Raw genomic sequence first — 23,558 nt, forward strand, 5'->3', positions numbered from 1 at the left:
GGTGAATGTGAGAGGATAGCATCAGGAAGCTGCTGTGAAGGCACTGTTGTGCATGTTTATTTACAAAAACACCAAGAAAACAGGAGTAAAATAAAGGGTTAAACAAAAACAGGAACAAACACCAAAAACAATATTCACACTTAGGCTGGGCTATAGCCTTCACTAAAGGTTCCCCTAACAATTGTTCTCCACAAACTCCACCAAACAAATGATTTTTCCTTTGCCACAGGGCTTCTCCCTCTGGCACTGCCTAACAAAAACCTGACAGAAACTGAGAAATTTGACATTTGTAAATCTAAAATGAAATACTGTACTACTAGTATGGCTTCTGGTGCAAAACTTTTGCCTGTACTGCTTACAAAACAAACAGGATACTAATTTGCACAATGTTTCATGCGTCTCATTTACCTAAAAATGGTTTTGAAAATAAGTGACAGAACGGCTCGTTTACCTAAGAGAGTTTTTTTTGGGCCTGTGATTTTGGTATCAGTATTTTGTGTACAGTGTGGACTTTGTATATGACATTAGTGGATAAGTGACACAGAGGCTCGTTTACCTAACAATGTCTTTGGAATATCATTATTTTTGGAAAGAATGCCTTTTTAGTGATGGGGGGCAGGGTATTTGCCTGTGAATTTGGGGTACTCTTCTGGGGGACAAGGGAATAAATTTGGTATCAATCGTTTGTGTACAGTGTGTTCTTTCATATGGCAGTAATGGTTAAGTGACACAGCGGCTGGTTTACCTAAGAAAGGCATTGGAGTGTCATTATTTTGTTAAATGCCTTTTTAGTGAAGGGGGGCAGGTAATTTGCCTGTAATGTTGTGGCACTGTTTCCGGGTGCAAGGGGAATACATTATCAATATTTTGTGTACAGTTAGAAATGGTAGTTGTGGTTAAGTCACACAGTGACTCGTTTAACTAAGAAAATAATTGGAATATCAATAATACATTTTAAAAAATAAGCTTTGCTTCAGAAAGTGCTCTTACCCAAATAATCAGCTAAACACGTTATAAACACTGAATCATGAAAATGTCTAACTTTAGGTTTTAACCACATCCAACTATCGAATAAGTGTCTAACTAGCTGGGTGGTCACCCCTCACTATCATTTAATGTTAAAATGGCATTAAATGATCAACCCCATGCACAGGTCTCACTGGACAGCTTTCAGTTGCTGCCCATAACACTTTCACTGATTCCCAAGGGAAACCACATATTAACTGTGCTTGACCCCCATAATAATAGAGATCCAGTTGTGACTGTATACAACTCACACTGTATAAATGACTATACTGTGGGACACCTACATAAAATGTTAGCATGCCAGTGAATGCATTGTAGCACTAATGCTCAGTCCTATGTTGCATAACATTATTCACTTGTGCAGTGGGTTTGGAATAAAAACACTTTTTAAATTAAAAAAAAAACAATAAACTTTTATTGTGTATCTGCAGTTGTATACAGTTCCAAAAGGGCATAAACTTTAATTTGTATTTAAAATAATTATTTGGTCATGTGATGCTGTTTAACCAATCAGAAGTTGTTGTTCCAAAAGGTTTTATAAAGCGACATACAATAGCTAACTGTTGAATCCACCCATTAAAAATATCATTAAATTAAGATTTCTATACTCTGGTATACTTTTGTAGTTCTTTATTGCACAGTGGCTCCTAAAATACAGTAATGTATAAAGGATTCTAGATTCACATTAATATCGAAAGACTGAACTATATTTTATGTTGGTATACCATTTTGAAGCGACTTAAAAAAAAAACTATAGTAAAAGACACGTGGATGGGCAGACACGTGGATGGACTGCTAGTGTATTTAATGCCTGAAAGTGGGTGACCCTCGAAATCTCTTTCCACTTTGGACGGCAAATCTGCAACGTTCTTCTTTTTTTTACGATATTTGCTGCAGCCAGGCAGTAGAACCTGATTTGTTTGCATAATTACATAATTACTCACAGTTCAACAAGTTCTTATCTTTTTAAACGCGCATGGGTTGGGTGGGACTGCCTGACTGAGATAAGGGGTTTGCATACTTCTGACTGCAGTCAGTGCATGAGTTTGGATGAATCCCGCCTTCCGTGTGTGTCCAAAGAAAATGCAGCAGGGCGTTCCATTTCCAAATCCACCAGCCAATGAGCTGTCAGGGGCGGGACGGGTTTGTTGTGAATGGAAGTTGCTGTTTTTTTACTTGGTGGCGGTGAGTCGTCGGTTCTCGAGCGGGTGCTTTGTGTTTGTAAACAAAACGTTCTCAAGTCTAATGTTTAAAAACAGAATGCAGTTATAACGAAAACGTGAATATTCATTCTGCTTCTTCGGACTAACGACTGGATTGATTTTTTTTTCTTCAGCAGGTGGATGTGGTATAGTGAATCAAAAAAAGTGTTGCAAGGAGTTGTTAGACATAGTTCTGTAGGTAAAAGATCGTTTCTTGTTTTGCGCCACGATTTCTATATTTCGATGTGTGGTAATTATTTGCTTTTGGCCCATTTTAAACATTTACATTATACAAATGTGTAGTTCTGTTTAAGAACTGATGTGGCACAGTGCGGGAAGGACTACTAGCGCAGCCCACATGAACAGCAGGTTCATTTATTCACGCTGTTTCTGTTCTAGTACTAGTCGTATATAGTACTGCTACAGTCTGTATGTGACTGCATTTCATATTTTATATCTTATTGTACAGGCCATTTAACCAACTCGGGCAACTCCTGTGATTATTTACTTACTGGTGGACAAATCTGTGGATTTAAATATATTGAAATGAGGAACTCGAAAATGTGAACTGGATTTAAGGAAGGATATTTTTCTTTAGATTTTTTTTTTAATCTGCTTTGTTATTTTATTTATATTGGTCTGGCGACAGATTCACAACGGGACGACTATTAAATTAGCTACACGGATTACCGGGTTCTGAAATAAACAACCTGGATTTTAATAATCTACGGATTATACAATCAATTTGGCTTCGGAGTTAAAACAGAAAACCTGCAGTCGTGCAGACTGAAAGTTCTCAATCTGTGACGGGAAAGTCATTGGCACGCTGTGACTTCCGTGGTGATAAACAAGAGATTTGAACTGGACTGAGTCAAAACAGCTGATAATGAAGGATGCTGTTTAGGTACAGTATGTTTTGTTAGTGGTTAACAATACTGTTTGCAGCTCCAAATGCACTGGTAGAATATCAGCTTTGAAGAATAGACATAACAACTGATACTGGATCTGCACGTTTAAAGCGGAAACATAAAGTAAAATCAATTTAAACAAACCCATTGTACTGACAAATGCACCAACGAGCTATTTAGCAATAGGATAATTACAAAAAAAAAATGATATTTCACAGTGAAGAAGTAACTCAAACCAGCACCTCTATAGTGAATGAACGGCAGGACGCCCAGATCCACGGTGAACCGCCCTGCAATCTGTCGCTTTCACCTGCTGCCACAGATAAACAGGGTCTGTTTATGAGCGCGCAAGATGACCTGTGTCTAATGAATCAAGACCCGAGTGGTTTAACTGAAATGGACAAGCGCTCGGGTAGAAGTGACTATGAACTGTGTGTGGACTTTGACAGCCCGAGGGACCCTGGCAGTAAGATGTTCTACAGCGAGAAAACACCCGTCACGGAGTGTGGGGATCGCCACTACCTATACAAACTAAATAGTCGGTCTGCAGAAAGGCGGCATAGTGAAGCGTGGAGGGTTCAAAAAAAGGGACTGAAGAAGGCAGACTGTTTCTTAAGCCGCCAGATGACCACGAGCGCCACTGGAGCAGGTTCACGGGACAGAGGGACTGCTCGCATTAGTGGAAACCTTAATGTTGTAAACGGGAGTACCTATAGATGTCAAACCAAAGCAGGAGACGGGGACATGGATTGCAATGCATCTTACTGTTACCAAAGAAGTGGGGAAATAATAACACGTCGTTTGAATCTCACCAGTAAGGAAATAACCGGCGAACAGTCTGCTGGTAAAAATATTGCTAAAGAGATTACAGGTGGCAAACCGGCACGCCGCAGATCTTCCGTTTGGAATCAAAGGAGAAGGTTTACATTAAGTGTATGGAGTTGGTGGGCGGTCCTGCTTTTCCATACCCACGTGTTGAAAGCGATGGCACAAGGTAAGACAGAACACAGCATGTTGACGTGATTTTGTGTCGATGCGTCTGTACTATTGACACAGCATAGTTTAAGGATGGCATTCCTCGAGTCTGCAAGAGGCAAATTATATTCTCTGTAAATGTGAGAATTGCCTTGAATGCCCACGTTTATTATCAGCATTTTATTCAAACTTACTGTTTTGAAAAATGTGAAATGTATAAGCATGCTTTAAATATTTTGGTATAATGTGTGTGCGTGTGTAATTTTATATATATATATATATATATATATATATATATATATATATATATATATATATATATGCATCTACATAACACTGAGAAAGCTATCACCAACTGTATGTGTCACCTGCAGCAGGTATACTGGCAAAGTAATGACAAATCTCTTAACAACTGTAAGCTATGCTACTTATAATCGTTACGGTGCATCCCAGCTCAAACACAGTTGATTGCACATGCCAAAAATGGCGCTGAGTCACTGGACAGAAGTGGATTACAGGAATTAGTTTTAGAACTCGTAAAAGCGGGATCAATAAAGCAGCTGGTAGCGAACAAAACAAGAAACAAGCTCTTTAGAAACGTTTTTAAACCTCTTCAAAGTGTCCTTCGGCAATGTGTTTGAAAATGCCATGACATTTTCTTTGTTTCTCAATTAAATTAAGTGCCGATTTTTATTTTATTTTCTGTACTGAAAAGCACAAGTACTGCATTATTGTACTGCTATACTGTACTAATAATATGTATGTACGTTTTTGTTGAAAAATCTGTTTTTTACATTTGCAGTTTCGCTTTACAACCAGAATGTGGGCTGTTGTACAGCCAAACCCATAATAAAGACTAAATTGTCTGTAAGATCACCTGTATTTATATCCGAAGGTCTCTTGCACGGTCGATAGGGGACTGTACTCGGATTAGGGGTTACGAGAAGCCCTACTGTTTGAACACTAAGGATAGCGGAGGTCTCAAGACGTTGGAGGCTTTGCCGTGTTTAACAGTGGCCTCTGGCTTTCGTTCATGATAACACCACCAAAGCACTTTCTTTCTTAAGCTGGTCACACTCTGAAGCCAAATATGGTTGAACCGTAATGAATTTAGTGGAGCTGAGATCTCAAAATGATGTCCGGGCAACTTGCCCAGCATTCAAAAGCATAAGGCCCATTTTGCTTTGGTTTGGCCTTCAGAGTCCCTCTGGGATCTGCAGACTCGAGTTATTGGCTCACTTAAGTACAGCTGCTACCGCAGTGCACTGTGAGACCTTTTACCATAAAAAGACTAGGATTCAGTAGACCAGAACTACAGCACTGCGTGTCGGCTTAACTCTTTATTTTTATGCTTTGATGTACTGCAGTAATGTTTGCTGTGTGGTTCACATCACCTTGCAGCTATTTAAAAAATAACAAAAAAACATTTTTAAATATTTAGCCACCACTTTGCAGGATGGTCGCCCGACTCCAAGTTTAATGTTTGGTGTAAATGTGTAAACAAAACTGATTTTTGATAAGAAGTCATAGCTAAACTGCAATAGGTACTCAAAACCTTCAAGTACTTTTTCAAAACCGACATGAACTGTGTCACGTTGACAGAATTCAGAGTAACAACTTTTGTTTGGTACAGTACACTATTCATAATTATTTTTCACATTGAAGTACATTTTCCAGTTTAATAACGTGTCCAGCTGTCAGCAATACAAATCCACTTCCTGGTTTTAGGTACAGTACAGGCATGTTGGCACCTGCATTGTAAAGTGCAGTTGTTGAGAGAACAGAGCATTACCAGAAAGAATGTGCCCTGCAACAGTAGCTGCTGCTGAATCAGCACACAGCTCCTGTAAATGGTTCTGAGGAATGCTTGTGGCATTACTGCATGTATGAACAGTTGCATGATGCAAACACTTCCAAATGTCAAGATATTGTTTTTAAGGTGAATTTGAAGGAAGTCTCTCAGCTTCATATCATGAGATGATCTGAATGTAATACAGTACAGTATGTCACTTTAACACTTTCCATTCTGAGTAATTATAGGTGATGATATAATTGTATTGTACATAAAACTAGCTACAATACTACTGCAGCGGTATCCAGGGTAAAAAGAGTTAAAAATCACCAAAAACCATTTCTCTGCAGTTTGTTTCTTCAGCACATACTTTATTTAGTTTATAGCATTTGCAGTTATTGATGCACACATGCTGTGTCAGCAGTTTCTCAAGCCCAGTGTCAAGGTCGTTTGAAAATTTGGATCCTCTATCAGCGAAAAATGTGTCAAAAAGAAGCAGCTTGCCAATCGTAAAGAACAGCTTTTGAGGTGTAATAAAAAAGGAGCACTGTGGCGTCCAGACAGATGAATCGCCATGTTAGATTCAATCCCCAGGATATAACAGACCACCTTTAGACAGTGACCTTTGAATTGTTGTTAATGCAGGTCAGCATTTTTTCGCCAGCATTTTTTTTGTGCAACATACTGTCTGTGGTAATAACCCAAGTAGGCTGGTATTATACTGAAAAATGAGTGGGCTCCAGATGATTATTTTTGTGAGTGTGCCTTGCCTGCACAATATTCTTTTTTCAAATGCAAGCATAATTAAGTTGGACAGGGCGTGATAGTCCTTGTGTGTGATTAGTGTGGAATATGATCCTGTAGGTAGGTGCAACACTACACCATGGGTCTTTTGTATATCGTTCATATAAGCACTTTCATCTGATGTCCTTTTTCCATGATGAACTAGTTTTACTTTTGTTGTTCTTGTTGTGCAACCTGGTGTCAAATTTCATCATTATTTGCCTCATGTGAGACTTTACTTGTGTTAAATGCTAATTATGGTCCTTTGTGAAAATATAAAATTGGGTGTGTGTTTTATAATGACAAGAGTTCATAAGAATCATAATAAAAAAATGAACATGATTTTAGCATTGCAACTTTAAGAATTGAGCTAAACATACAAAAGCTTGAACCAACATGCAGCATGTCACTGCAAAGCCTGGTTATCTCCCGTTTTCACACTCCTGTAATCATGCATTAACTAATACACTTAGTTCAACTTGTACGAATGCTATAAAGAGGATGGGCTTTCAAACAGGATGACACACCACGTGATGCACAGTGACAGGTTGTGTTGTTTTTTTTTTGTTTGTTTTTTTGACTGCATGATCTAGGCATTACTTTTGATATGATGCTGAAAATTCACATTCCGTGAGATTCCATTCTGCTGTTCCAACAGCAGCTGATATATCTTGGAAATGAACATATTGAGGCTGGAAGATGGCTTTTTAATGAGATCTACGCCTCTGGCTGCTTGCACCTATAAAAAAAAAAAAAAATTCTTGAATGTTTGTTTTTGCCACAAGATTAATACTCCAGGATGCAAACATGTTCTGGGGATTGATGAGCAGTTGTGTTTTAGCTTCTGAAAGATTTTGGATATCGAGTGGTCTTCTCGCATTATTGTGCAGCCTCTGCTCCATTTGGTCAGATTATACAGTAATGATTATTAAACACGACAGCCCCTCATAAACAGTGCTTTGTATTTGAGTTGTACCAAACTCCAACCATGGGGATCTCATCCAGGTGTCTGGTAATGGTTTTGTATCTTGACCCATCTGGCTGATTGATCTTTTTGTTTTCTCCTGTGAACTTTCATTCTGGAAAAGCTTAACTGGGAGTTGCTTCTGTATTGCATGTGATCAGAAGACAATTTGAAAAGACAAGAAAAAAAATGTAGTTTTCAGTTAATCATTTTGCCACTTTCACAATCAGCAAATACATTTTTAATAATATAGTGGAAGGTAGCAGTCCTCAGGTTTCACAAGGAATGAACGTTTTTCATACTGTTTTTTTTATTATTTTTATTTTTTTAAGACATTTTGATGCTGTGTCTGAGAGGCTTCCCTGCTGACAGAATACCTTTGGAGGATGCAGACAGGCTGCTTGCTTTCACAGTTTTTGTTCTCCCTGCAGTGATTTCCTGAAGAAGGCTAACCAGTCAAAACATAGATTTTTACCTTTTTTATTGTGGGTTTATGATCTTCAGCCTGATAAGCCACTCAACTTGCTTTTGGTTTTGAAATGTTTAGGGACCTGAAAAAAAAAAGAAAAAAAGGTTGTTAAGAGAGATTTTTTTTTGCTTAGATATTGTACTTTTCAGTGGCACAATTTGTATTATTTTTTTTTGTATTTGAAAAGCCCTAGTTTCAGTCAAATGAATTACAGACTTTCTTTTTTGTTGCCTGTCAGAAAGTTTTAACGGATTGTAACTGTAAGAGGAATTTAGTGGGCATACATCATGATCATGGTGTGGTCTTCTGTTTTATGTCCTAAATTAAACACAGTCATGTTAAATTCTTTCCTAAATGTTGAGCATTCCATTATAATGACTTATTTTAATATGGAAAAAAATGTTGCCTCCTAATTTCGGTCTGGCATTAGGTTTTAAAGCTCACAGCAGGTAGCTGGTTGGCAAGAGGAAGGCACACATGCTTGCAGCTGGGTACTGCATTCTGTTCCCACGCCTCATTTGCAGGGCAGGGAATTGACAGCATCAAATATTTGAGTGTCATAATCAACTAGGGATAATATCTCCAACTCTCAATAGTTAGTGGCTCAAGATAAGACTTGTACCATTCTCGTCTTAAGAAACTGTGGTAACCACCCAGTGACCTTTTTGATTAGTGGGTACAAGGCTTTCCAAATTAGGGGATACTATGGAGCGTTCAACAGCAACAACAACCTGCAGTCCTTCTCTGGTGGTTTCTGTGGCATGGGTTTAAAGCAAGCTGTATTATGTTCACTCACTCTCTGTATAAATTGAAAGTGGTCAGTAAGTTGTTTGGATTTTTAGTGCTTAACTGACAAATCTTGGCAAATTATAGTATTCGTTGACGTTTTTATTTCCTGCCAGTTCGCAAGCGACAGTAGTCATTTAGCCATCAAATTGTCAGTCACATCGGGGAGTCTAATGTAACACCAAAGTCTATATGCAGCTATGGGCAAATGTTTTTCATCACCTAGAATTTTAGGACTGAGACATAATTTTAAAATAAAAAAATCTTATGAACATAATTTAGATCTTTAATTTAACATCCTGTCATCAAAGAAACTACACAATGATATTGCAAAAGTCTACCGGAAGCCATAATATAAGTACAGTATATTTCATGTTGGATTTCAGAATGTCACATTTTTCAATTTGTCAGTTTTTTTTTTTTTAATTAAGTATAAGGAAAACTACAAAGCGGTATGTAATTCAATATCTTGGCGTAACATTATTCAGCAGGTTTCATTCGACTTGATGAAGCAAAATGAGTTAATTCTATAGGGTGATGCAAAACTTTTGGCCATAGCGATACACTTCTCAGCAAAAGCTTTCAGTGTTTATGAAGGAGGCTGGCTGGCTATCTGAGGAGGCAGTGGAAGTTATGTCACCCAGGGTGCAGATGCGATTTTCTTTGTTTTATTTTTTTTTCTACTGTTATTTATGGTTGAAGAGGCTTTGTTTCTGATTGGATTTGCTAGAAAAAGGTACCAGAGTGTACTGAAACACTTTGGACTATATTTCCCCTCTGCCCAGATTTGTCACTGCTGGACAATAATATCTGTCCTCTTTTGAAAGAAAAGCTATTTTTCCAATTTTAAATTGGCAGCATGGTTTTTGCTCGCATTCTGATAAGTATTGCCACTCTCTATAATATATCTTCAATTTGTAGTCCCTCTTTATCCAGCCCTGCAGATAAAAAAGGAAATAAAAATTGCAATAAGTCTTCAGGAAAAAACGCAATTCAATGAATATTTTGCAATAAAATATAACGCCTCTTTCATCCCTTTTTGAATTAAGTGTTGAGTCAGTAATACACAATGTAACAATGGCCAGGGATCAAGATGAAGAAGTGATGAATAAGAATTCTGAAAAAAAACAAACATTTAATTTCATTTTATAGTACTGCTTCAATCGAGTTTTACTAAGGACTTACACTAGTCACTGGTCTAAGAGGAACCTGATTTCTTGGGTTGCTTGATCAAACCATTAACTCTCCACACAGTGCCACACAGGGTGCGTTTAATCTGTGTGCGTTGTGTTGGTCTTGGGAACGTGCTAAATTGGTTTTATTTTCTGTATTTGCATACGGTATGGGGATTTGTCTTTTGTTTTGTACATAATAACTCATTTATTGTAGCCTGTAAAGACCCACCCACTTAATATAGCAACAAGAGCGATTGTTACTGGTAAATCTGGCGGTTCATAAGCTCATAAACACGTCTATTTTCATTCCCAAAGCTTTGATGCTCTTCACCATTAGTCATTTACCCAAACAACTGAAACTACTTCCCATTGGAGGTTGAATTCAATGGTAAAAGAGGCTGTGTGGTCCAGTGGTTAAAGAAAAGGGCTTGTAACCAGGAGGTCCCCGGTTCAAATCCCACCTCAGCCACTGACTCATTGTGTGACCCTGAGCAAGTCACTTAACCTCCTTGTGCTCCGTCTTTCGGGTGAGACGTAATTGTAAGTGACTCTGCAGCTGATGCATAGTTCACACACCCTAGTCTCTGTAAGTCGCCTTGGATAAAGGCGTCTGCTAAATAAACAAATAAAGTAAAAGTGAAACACACATTTAGTTTACAGTTAATGTAAAACTTTTTTCCCTGCAGTGTTTTCTTACGCTGCATTGTAGTCCTTTGCAAATATAGCCCTGAAAAAATGAAATGTTATGTAATCATTGTTGAAAGTGTGGTTCTTTGCGAGAGTTAATAAGAGATTTAAAAAAAAAAAAAAAAACAGAATAGAATAGAAATCCGGCATTGCTATTCATTAATTTTGTGCTTGATCCCACTCGATTATTTGTAATCCGGTTTGAATAACTTATTCGCTCTTGCAGAAGGAAACGTACTTCCAAAAATATTAAAGAACATTTTTGGTCCTAGGGCATTCTTATTGATCTTGTTCCTGAATTGTTTGCACTTCAGAATTGTATTTTATGTCTATAGTAGTTTATCAGATGGTCCTTTCTGTAATCTTTTTAGTGACTGTAATAATCACTGCTGTAATTTGGGGATGTTAACATGTTTGTCTCAGATGGATACGATCTCTTTCCCTGCAGTTTACTGAAACAGAAACAACAAAACAACATGACAAACAAAATGTGGTTTTCATTAATCCATCACAATCTGTTAGCAATACTGCCCAGACTGAATTTGGCCAGGGTGTTCATGTTCTAGATATTATACTGTATTATAAAGGGCCAACCGTAACACAGAGATCATCCAAAAACCTAAAAAAAGCTTTTGAGAATTCTGTAATCAACAGCTTGGTCATGAAAAGCAGTCAAAGTTGTGATGGGGATATTGCCATAATAATGAAAGATTAAGCAAGGATGCAATGGTATCCGTAGCACTTAGAAAATATAAAATAGTTCTGAAACAAATGTCTTTACATTGGATACCCTGGATGGGGTAAAACATCAGTCAGCGCACAGCACCCCTATATAATAATGGTCGTTTTTGGAAGGAGTGGGACACTACTACCCTTTTTTTTTTTTTTTAAAGTGCCTTGGAATCTCCACAGAATGGAACAGCTGGATCTTGGTTTAATGTCCCATTTGAATGATGCCACTGAATGCTGAGGCAATGGTATCATATTTGGATGCAGGGAGAGTTATCTGTGCAGAACCATCAACCCCACTTCATACACTGCAGTGTCAAATGTTGCTTGGCCTTTAATCCAGCTGCCCACCAGGCCTAACCTTGCTTAGCTTTTGAAAACTAACATGACCAGTCTGGTAACACTGTTGTCTGTTCATTGATGAACCGCGCCCTCCAACCACAGCGTGAATCACTTTTTATGTCCTGCTTTTCTGTTACAATCTTGATTATGGTTGTCATTGAAAACATGTCTGCATTTTATATCAGACCTGACAAGCTGCTACAAAATCGCAAGCTGACACCTATCCTTCGACAAGTTGTGTCCATAACCGTGGGAAAACTATAATCACAGGCTGAGGAGAAGAGTGCATGCAGTTTTGGAGAACTTGGTTAGTGGTTCCCAGTAGCATTTCGTGCGGCAATCCAGATGCTTAGGAAAATAGAACGTGTGCATCTAAGCACCTGCATAAACATACCACCAGGATGGGGCAGTTAGGAGATACATGAAGAACATGTTTGAGAGTTTCTGTCCAAGGGGCTTTTTATTATACTTCCAAAATAAATATTTAGAACCGTTTTAATATTTAGTCACTAGAGGACGGGGTGGTGTAGGACGAGTTGTAATGTAACTTAATAGCTGACAGATGTTGAAAACTGCCAGAAGCCATGTCATTTATTAATGTGTGTGCTGTGCTATTATTAAAGCAGACTTTGGTTTCATGACCCTGTTTTAGTTGGATAAAAAAAAAGAACACCATTTCTTTTGAAGGCGCTCTGATTTAAGTTTGATTAACGTACTCCTGTGCACCTGTTGTGTCTAAGGTGCACACCTTTGTGTGTGTGTTATATTGGTGTGTGCTGTCTGTATCTTCAACTGGATCTGTGCATTGCATAATAAAAATGTCTAATAGAAGCCTTGCTGCACATTAGTAAATGAGGCAGAAGCAGATGACTTAATTATTTCTACTGTCCAAACACACGTCTACACACAAAGTTAGGATAAAAGGAAAGAAAAGAAAAAAAGACTTGTCTATCTCAGTGACAACCAGTCTTAACAAAAGAGTTACGTATAACAAATAAATAAGTAACTGGAGCCCTCTTCCCTCTTGATCAGTGGGCAGCAGAAAATGTGTTTCTTTAATAGCTTTCAGGTATTTTTGCCCAGAACTAAAATCATTTTCTCAATGCTCTGCGATACATTGATTTGATCTTGGCAGAGCCTCTCTGTGTGTCGCTCCCGCATTGCCCAGCCTGTTTGCTTCTGGCAGCAGGGCTCAGTCTGTCCTTCAGGGCTGTCTGCATTCTCACATGGTGGGGAAGGCATATTTGTCACATTTAGTCAATGTGCAGGCAGTTAATTGTCTGAAAGAAATAGTCCAGTGCTCTAGATATAAACCCCAGGCATATGGCTCTGAAGAAGTGTTGAAAGCAGAACAGTACAGGAGCAAGTGGGCAGCCCCTTGCAGTACCCTACAGCTTGTGTTTCCAATTAGCAGCGCAAAGGATCCAGGGACTCCTTTTGATCAGATCTGTGTTTTCTCTATTTTCTTTGGTCTGAATATCTTCCCAAATGATTTTAAATTCTTAATGCCATATCGACTAAAATTTCATTTGGCATGCTATGGTCTATAAGAAGCTATTAATTGCCTTTCATTCTAAATATACAGTATATGTAAATATATTTGCAGTACAGCTTTCACGGGAGTTTAGTGAGTCGCATTATAATGTTCTACTCTATTCTCTGTACTTTCTTCCACAGCTGGGCTCGGGGGGTCGTAAATGTTGTAATTGATCAACTTCAAATCTCCATGTCTGTCTCCCCTGTACCGGAAACCCTTTATCTGGCTATTGCAGCATATGAAAAAAAGGGAAAGTTTTGGGCTTTCTATTCACACGTCCTTTTATACAATATTAAACAGAAACTGAATACCCAATTAGCAGTCCAGATGAAAGGAGCTTAAGGGCTGTATTCATGCAAGTTGTGTGCATTTTAACATTTTTGTGCCACTGTGGGTAAGTAATAGAAAAAGTCATCAACTTGCCATGTTGTTGTTGTTATTATTATTATTATTATTATTATTATTTATTTCTTAGCAGACGCCCTTATCCAGGGCGACTTACAATTGTTACAAGATATCACGTTATTTTTACATACAATTACCCATTTATACAGTTGGGTTTTTACTGGAGTAATCTAGGTAAAGTACTTTGCTCAACCTAGGATTGAACCCACAACCCTCCAGTCAGGAGTCCAGAGCCCTAACCACTACTCCACACTGCTGCCCTGCTACTGTTATCTAGGTAGCTTGCATCCATAAACATTAAACACTCAACAGTGCTGAATTTAGAAATCCGAAAATAAACTTCATAAGTCTTAACAGCTTGCCAAGCTATGGTATAGTCACATAGAGGTTCTAAAAAAATTAGCATATTGCTAAAGCCCACGCTGCCTATTTTGAATATGGAGCTTACATCACAAGGTCTTTACTTTACACAGTCCTACTGTAGGGTAGGTGGTTAAGCCTGAATGCACTCAACAGTTGGGCTAATGTCCCACACAGAGAAGGCATGCTGGCTTGTCTGAGCAAATCATTATTTTCTATTATAAGATATGCTGTCTCATTAAGTTTGCACAAAAAGCGGTTTGTTGTGACTTGAAAGATTTATAGATAGGTTCTTTCTCTGAGGGAAGAATGACAGAATTTGGAACTCCCCTTGACATCCAACTTCTTAATGACCTACACATTTGTTTAACATGCATTTGTTAAAAGTATAATGGACAATAGCCAGCAAATGAACTTCATTCATCTTTATAATCCTTAAGCAACCCAAATGCTGCCGTAATAAATATATATATATTAACGTGAGTTGTGTTTGTAAAGGAAATCATTAGATTTTTTTCTGTTTTGCCATTAGCTTTAGAAAAATATATTGGCCTGCTTGTAGAATTTCATTAAAGTGTGGACTTCTGAACAAACTAGGGTTTGTCATCATGTTGCTGTTCAGCCTTTGTTTCCCTTACAAAACATGACTAACACTGACAATGATTGCAGAATGAATGCATGTTACTAATAGTGTTGCTGGTTATTCTGATTTACTTTGAAACCCTCTGAGGGTTTTCACATTAGATAATGCAGCTTCTTTTAATTAAATGTTTAGTATTTCCACTTGATCCAGGCACTTAAGCTTTACTTTTCTGTATTGTCAACAATATTCCAAATGTCATTGCTAGCTGTTAATGACGTTTCCCTCTTTTCAGTCTCTACATACAAATCCACAGCTTCACCTGCTTTCTTTCTACGGCCTTGACTACACTAGTTCTCTAACACCATTGTTTCCCAACAGATTGCTCTGCTGGTATTGTAGCTCTCTAACTTCAGTGTAAGTATTACTTACAAATGAGTACCTTCAAGCCTTGAAACCAGCCCTGCATATAGTACATTAATTCAGCAGAAATGAAAGTACATGTCACTGGGATTGTTGTCCAGTTTGAATCTGAGCATGTTCTGTAAAATTGTGACGTTCGTCCCATCTCCTTATACCGGGGAGACTGTTGAACGAAGGTTACAGTATATTGGTAGTTTAACCAGTGCAACCATTCCATGATTTCTATTAAACCTTCTTTTCCATTAAATTAAATTGACTATTTTTCTATGAAGCACAGTACATCAGTTGGGACAACCAATGACCTGACCACAACGATCAAGAAACAAAACACTTTAAACACTATGTAACAGGGGGATTTGGTTTATGTGTGGGTCGTCACTGGAAAATAGTGAGGCAGTGTGAGCATTTTGTGTGTATTTTGTATTAATATTATTTATGGTTTAGTGTGTAAAAACATAATGTTTTATTGTTAATTATTTTACAGCATGGATGTGACTGTCTTCAGATTGATTCATTTATCTGGAGATGGTCGCATGTATAAAAACCCGCAGCTTTGGCTGAATGAGGTTGGGTTGTTCAGAGGCGGAATGTAAGGTAACGAGAACTAGAGAAATTCCATAACAATTGCTACTCGTGCTGCTTTAAAACCAGCACGATACTGGTTTATTCATAGTGTGTGTTTATTGTCTGTCTGTTTTGGCCAACGTGCCATTTTGTTTTGTAAAGTGTTTTTGTTTTGGTCTGTCTTTTTATTTATTATTAAACGTGAGCAGCAGCACTTCACCCGTAGTACTTACCTGTGTTGATCCATTCATTTCCTGGTCTCACGTCACCCACAAGCCATCCGTGTCACAGGCAGACACAGAGAATTGTGTGTTGACACGCCACACAGGCACGCAGATTTAATAACAACACAGGCCCGACACTCGGGTACCAACAGTAGTAATCTTAGTCCCGGATTTAATAAAGAAAACACAATAAAACAAAGTTGAAACTTACTACACTGTGGTAACCCTCTCTATACTTGGTTGCGATCAACATCCCCTAAACTAACCTTTTGCTGTTACCCCCAAAGTCACGGCCTCCTAGCGACTCCAGGTCGTTGTGACGGTCTGGCTGAGCAGCCTTCACAGGCAACGTCTTGCAGTTGCAGGTTTCTGCAGTAGTTATTCGTGTTGTAAATCGAACCCTGACGTTGACATCGATTATCATGCAAATTCTAACGCCGATTATTGATCGCTATTGAGTTAAAATGCTTTAAAAAAAACAAAATGAAAAAAAAAATTCACAGTAAGTTTAAAGGAACAATAAGCTCTCTTTTTATAGAAAACTCATTCAAACAAATCCCGATGTTTTAAGAGAAGTTTTATAAATACCTTGGAATTTAAATATAGCACTCTCATATTCCTGCCGTCACTAGCCTTTGCCTTGTTTTGTGTAAAATCTGACAAATTTCCAGTGTAAACATAACGGTAAATTAAGAAGAAGAAAAAAAAAAGAAAAAATCAACCCCACTGTCCAAAGAAAAAAAAAAAACACAAGGTTTGAAAACTACATTAACATTATGGCCTATTCACATGGAAATAATTCAGTCTCTCATTTTGTTTTAATTTGCTGTTTGTTACAATTTATGAATTACGTGTCCCAGCTACTCTGGCTGCAGAGATTTATTTCACTTTTTGCTGCCATATTTTAATCAAAACTTTACATGACTTTGCATAGCCACTTGGATTTACATTATCTTCAGTAAGTACAACTATATCATCATTTTTCCAACCAGTACATTAGAGGTAGCCTACCTTTTCTGGCAACAGAACTTTCGACAGCGACAACTCCAGTTGATAATTTTATTTATCTTTTAATTTAATATCTCTTTCATACATGTATGTGAATTTATTAATTGATTTACTGCCCACATCGCAACCAAGATATGTAGACTCTTTCATACATGTGTAGGCCTAATCAATCTATATACCACGTCGCAACCAAAAATGCCTAACATACTGGAGTGCCCATGTGGATTCGCTTACACTTATACAGTAGATTACTAAGGCCCTACCTATTTCACGGCTGTGAAAAACGTGACACAGACCGTGAAATTCATTCTTCACCGTGCAAACTGTCTATTTTGTGCATTTTTACCCTGCACTTAAATTCAATTAAATTATGTGTATCGGTCCAGGATCCTGATGTGATTGCAAGCTTGTTTCAATTTCAAAAAGAAAACTGGATAGGATTTATTGATTGACACTTAGCAGCAGCCAATAACCACTATGGGCTTTCCTCACTGATTAGTAGATATGGGCATCTGGGGCGGGTTTAGTATCCTAGGAGTGAAAATTTTGCGAGTGTCCAAAATAAATTAAAACAATCTATAATAATTACTGCAGCAGATCATGTACAATCATTTTGCATTCTACTGGTGGCAAACTATTTTGTACAACCTGCAACGTTTCATTGGATCACATGCGTCAAGCTACGATCCAGAGGTATTTAGACTCAAACAGTAATCAGAAACGAAAAAGGTTGCGAATAGTGAATTGCTTCAAAATGAAAAGGTAAAAAAACTAAAAAACTTTTTCTGAAACCGCTGCATGTGACAGCGTAGTAATGTTAAATATTAATAGTTTCGCTCAAGACAGACGACTACACTTGGGACGGATTTAAAACAAAATAGTATGTATAAAATACATTAACAAAGCAGGATACTCTTGATCTCTGCATCATCATCCTGTATTTGTTCACAGACGAATATTCTCAGTAACTTTTAGAAGCAATTACATTCTTGACAGTAAGTTAATATGTACAAGACACGTTTTTAATTTCATGGAATATTCGATTTCATTAAAATATTATCGATTTGTTATCGTGGAGTCCCAATCGATAAATAATTAGATTATTATCGTTCTCATTACAAGCCTCCTTGATGTAAACAAAGGCACCCCTCTGTGTAGTATGGTGGTGCAGTCGCCTCGAACTGTGACACACAGACGCTTTTTGAGCTCCGCTTGGCATCCCTGGGCACGCCCCCCAGCCAATCCAGACTCCCCGATCAGCTCAGAACCAGACGAGCCTAACTGCTCCATTGGTTACTTAGCAATGCGTCCCAGCTGCACACCTTTGCGTAAGCACCAGTGACAGGGCTTTCCCTGTCACACACTGATTGAATATAATCTGCTTTTCAGTAACTATTACATTAAATAAAAAATCTCCTTTGGGGAACAAAATAGGAAAACCTATTAATTTTGCAGGATGCGTTAGGTTAGATCCATCCTGCCGTAATATTTATTGAAAACCTTAGCTCCAGGACAAAGATTGGAGGTATTGAGTTAAGTATCTAATATTGTCTTTGTAATATACAGTATTGTAAACGTTAATTTACTAGTTTCTGTATTTTATTCATGCATTCTAATCACATGCAATGACACCTTATTTATTCGCAGATTTCACCCATCTGTTCCCCCAAGCACACAGATAAACGGAGTTCCACTGCAACTTGTTATGACTAATCTTGTGGAATTCAAATAAAGAAACTTAGTGACTGTGACAGAGATCGAATGATTCTTGGTGTTAGATCTCCTTCCCGACCAGTGAGGGTGCTGAGTAAAGGGAACAGAGTACCCTGGACTGGATTGCCCGACAGTTCATTCCCAGGGTTAGGCGGAAGTCGGCCATCTAGAAAGGGGACGGAGCTACGGTACACTAAGTAATTGACCCAGAAAGTTAACGGTGTGGCATCCGCGTATTGGAGGAGCAGGCGCGCTCATTAACCAAGGGGTCATTGTTGACGGTATATTAAGGGGATGTAGTGAGGTGATCTGTTCCTTTGTTAATGCTTAAACTTTGAGAAACCTGTGCTGTTAATCGTGAGTATTTTGTTTGTTATTGTTTAGACGGCTAACACGATCCAGAACTGTCGCCAAGGCCAGCACTAAACCCGGATCAACATCATGGCACTTTGTATCACCAAGGACTGTATATTCACAATGAGCACTGGAGCACGAACTGTGGACTTGTGTTTGTGTTTTTGTGTTACGTGTTACATGTGGGTTAATAAGAACGGGACTGTTTATTATTTGGGAACCAACCGTGGATTTAAACAGAGCAATACACGGTGCTGTATTGCCTGTTAACATTGTTTATTATTTACTGTTGTTATGCCATCAGGCAATTGGATTACAAACCATTAAACAACATTGCACCTGGATTATAACTGTCTATCGGTTTATTGATCACCTGCACCTGCACACTTTACCACAGTGACTCAGAATTAAAACAGATCACCTTTCCATCACACAGTCAAGCCACAGTATAAATAAATAGGCCACAAACTAAACAGCTATCCCCTGGCTTGTACTCACAGATATGGTAGAAAATAGTTATTAATAAGAAATCTGGATGGATAGCTTGGACAGTAAACCATTTTTTCTCTTTAAGTTATTTGCTCACTGAATGAGGAAAATAGTTTCACATCAGCTGAAAGCATATTGCTGATGTCTCTTTTAAAAAAGATGTATTAAATATATTTTGCATGGCTGCTCTTTTGAGCATTCATACTTATAACTAAGGCTATGATTTTGGCACAGTAATATTATGTACATTTCACGGGCGAGGTGCAGCAAAAAAAAAAAAAAAAGAATTCACGGAAGGAAAGGTCACCAAGTAATGTAGTTTTAGCTACATCAACATAGACAAGAGCTTTTAAATAGCACACTAAAACCAATAATATATAGACTATTGCTTTTGACTACTGACAAAGTTTAAATGCTACTTTAGAGTACAAAATTAACAGTTAGACCTTTCCATGATTTTGAAACAGCATGTTGTAATGAAAGCCTTTGTAATTGGCAAACTTCTGTTCTCCGATGCATTTGTTCTTCTGTCTTTACAGAAAACAGCTCACTCACTGTTTTTTTTTTGTATAGCTGTCTTTCCTACTGCAGTATCAACGGGTTGTAGCTTCCGTTTATGTAAAGCAATTTCAATATGTTTGTCACAGCTTGTAGGAACATGACATGCTGTACAAAACATCATGCCACCACTTTCATGAAATCTCCACTTTGGATATTTTTCACTTCCCTAATGTAGCAGTAATCGTTGCCACTTTGCTTGCACTTCTGTCGCCATTTTTTCACCTGATTTCATCCTTTAAACTTCAACTCCACTCATGTACATGCTTGCTTGCTCAGCTACTTCTACAACTCTCATTCACTGACCTACATCGCTCCACTTAATAAGGTTGCGTGCATACACAAGCAAAAGATTTACAGATACTTGCAGATTTGTATTTTCACTGCATGACATATTGCATTTTTGCACCTAATCAAATGTGTTTTTACACCCATTTCCAAGATTTTGCGGACTTTATTTAAATTTATGATTTCCGTGACCTCCGTGGCAAAATCGTAGCATTACTCATAACCCAACCGTGTTACCCTAAACAGCATAAACCTCCTATTTACTGAGGTCCTTATATTGATTAGATTGGGAGGTCAGTAAAATTACCCCAGGGGGAAAACACCAGCATTAATAATGGACGGCTTTATTTAGATCTACCATTATTCTATGGGTGGATGCTTGATTAAGGAAATGTATTCCTGGCACTGGGGTGCAGACCTCAGACTCTCTTGTATTAAAGCTACAGCATGCTAATGGCACTGTACAAGCATCAGTCTAAAGCAAACCTTGCAAATGTCAGATTTTTGGGACAGTTTAGAGTTATTACTTGTACGTTTTGATGGTGTACTAGTTGTGGAATGAATGGAAGTGCTAACACCACCATGCAGGGGTTAAGGATCTTTTAAGGGGAGTTTTCTAAAGCTAGAAAACTTACCATATTGTTTTTTAAAATGTGATCAGCAGTTTAACATTTTCAGTCAGTGGTTGGCTAAGAAAAACTGTTGCCTTAACTGGCACTGTACACTGTACGTATTGCTTAATAAACTGATTTTTATTCTAAAACCCCATCCAAATGTTAGCAGTTTTTGGCAGCGTCCCGATAATGTGATTAAGCGTGCCTTATTGCAGGATGTGATTGCATTCGTGGAAAACTGTGAAGATCGCTAATGAATGATTTTTTTGCTAGGTTTCCTGCAGGGATATGGGCATAATGTGGTAGACCTCCAATGTTGGTTTAAGCTGTTTATTAAAATAGTTTATTCCCAAAATCAGCACAGCATAAACAATGTGCTAAATTTTGATGAACTGAGCAAAGTGAGTCCCATGTGCTGGAGATACTGCTAGAACTAGTGGAAGGGCATAACAACTGTGTTGGATATGGGCTTAAATAAAACAGCAAATTGAGAATGTTCTGGAAGCCCCTTAGAATACGATATTTAAGCTTTTGACTTACTTGAATTACTTGAGATTTTTTATTTTTATTTATCTTGGCAGGGCTGCTGTCATCGTTTTTTACGAAACCACAAACCCCAATTTGAGAGATGCACTCACAGATCCACCAGTAGCTGTGGTGACTTGTTGTCTTCAAATGACTTGGTGTTGAATGGTTGCAAGAACATTTTTTATTATATAAGTCAATAATTATATGGGTGACGCGCTCTACGTAACACATAAGTAATCATTAGTGGTACTGAAAGAGACAAAGTATCATTTAGGTGCTAGGTGACCTGAATATCCAAGCATAAGAGGTTGAACTCTGTTGCACTGAGACGTACTAGGTTGTCCTAGTGGATACTGCAATGCAATGAAATAGGGCTGGTCAAGGCATTTAACAGACAACCCCCTACCCCCTCAATGTTCACATGCAGTTTGAAGCCTCCCTTGAGGCTGATGGGCACCAATGAGGACTGTTGCTGTAACTCTCACTGTGTGAGTGTGGGAGTCCAATAAATTTGATTTGTCTGGTGACTTACAGTTGTCATTTCTGTGTGGTAATTTTACTTTTTTTTTCTTGTCCACAGCAAGAATGCAAAGTGGCAGATGAGGATCAAAAGAAAAATAACCAATCGACCTAGAAAAAAAAACAAAAAAAACACAGTCCTGTACCATCTACTACACTGTACTTGCATTTTGTTTCTATTTACAGTCCTTGTTTATTTGCTTTAACGTACATTTAGCTTTGAACAGCGCCTTGTTAAAATGACATTTGCAGGTTCCCACTTCAATGCAGGGTTGTACTCGTTAACAGAGACAAAAACAGTAATCAATCTGTGGTTGGGATGACAAAACGACTGTTTGTCATTGTTAGAGGTTTAAATTTATACAGCGCTATTTTTAAATGTTGATTTTCAAAGTTGCAGACATACAGATAATAGATGCCAAGGATGCTCAATAATAACTGTAAAAAAAATCTGAGACTAGGCTTCCTAGGTTTGTATTTTGCCTACAAGCAGTCTCGCATAGACTAGCACTTGTAAAGCATTAACAATGGAGCTTAGCAGTACGTGACTGGCAATTGCCCTAATTACTGCAGCTGTAATGGCATACTGGAAGAACAGAAATGGGTAGCATCATATCCAGTAATAGGCTGGCTTCACATTAATATTACAGCTGACTGCTTACTGGCACTGTTTGTCTAACAAGGTCAATTAAACTCAATAGGCAAACTGATTATTGCTAAATTACTCAATGAATTGCTAATGGGGAAGCAAGCAGCATGGTCAGTCTAAAAGCTTTCAAGCAGGTATTTCTGCACGGCTGAGAAATACAAGAACCTCATCCATAGCTTTCGTTTTTAGTAAAGACACACAGGGAAGGACAGGAAGCCACTTGATTTAGATTTTACTTTAGAGCCTGACAATTTGTACAGTTAACTCAGGTTAACGCATAATACAAAAAAAAAAAAAAAAAAAACTTTACCAACACACATGATCACATCAGGAGAAGAAACAATCTAGATTAAACAAGGAAGGGATATAAAGACATATTTAACCATGTAGGCAAAGCATCCCTGTCTGCCAGTTTTTGTTTGATTGTTTTTTATTGGCTTAAACACTGCTGCCGCTTGCATCTGCCTGCTCTCATGCGGCGGATATGGGACCCAGAAGCTAACTATATAAATTTGTGTGTGTTTATTTGTCTTCTTTGCTTAAGTTTTGGATTAACTTTAGGGTTTAGCTACCCTCTTGACTCAAGGACAGGCTACCCCAGTTACTAATTTTCATTCTAGCTAAGGTGTAAAACCTGACCTGGGTCAAGCCCATTAAAACGGTTTTAAGCTTAAAAACGTTTTTTTGCTTTTAATTTTTAACTTTAAGTTTTCTGCCAGCAGATAGAATAAAGTCTTCCTCCAGCAAAAGTTATCCTATACTCATACTGCCAATATAATTACCAGTTATCACTTAGCCTTGTGCTCGGTTCATTCATCATTGGACCCCTGCCTCTCTTATTCCCAGCACATCTCCACTCTGGCACGCACTTGCCGATTCTTCCTGAGCAACATCCGAAGAATCCGAC

General features: G+C 38.1%; 1 protein-coding gene across 1 annotated transcript in view; it reads left to right on the forward strand.

Moving 5' to 3' along the window:
• Nucleotides 1-2,097: 2,097 nt before the first annotated feature.
• The window catches only part of LOC117431182 (protein sidekick-1-like), a 368,061-nt gene continuing 346,600 nt past the window's right edge, over nt 2,098-23,558 (forward strand). Inside the window, exon 1 of the mRNA XM_034051879.3 lies at nt 2,098-4,130. Coding sequence (XP_033907770.3) covers nt 3,341-4,130 — 790 coding nt within the window. The 5' untranslated portion in view covers nt 2,098-3,340. The remainder of the gene's footprint in view (nt 4,131-23,558) is intronic.

The sequence above is a fragment of the Acipenser ruthenus genome, chromosome 22 (genome assembly GCF_902713425.1).
Source record: "Acipenser ruthenus chromosome 22, fAciRut3.2 maternal haplotype, whole genome shotgun sequence".
NCBI classification, from domain to species: domain Eukaryota; kingdom Metazoa; phylum Chordata; class Actinopteri; order Acipenseriformes; family Acipenseridae; genus Acipenser; species Acipenser ruthenus.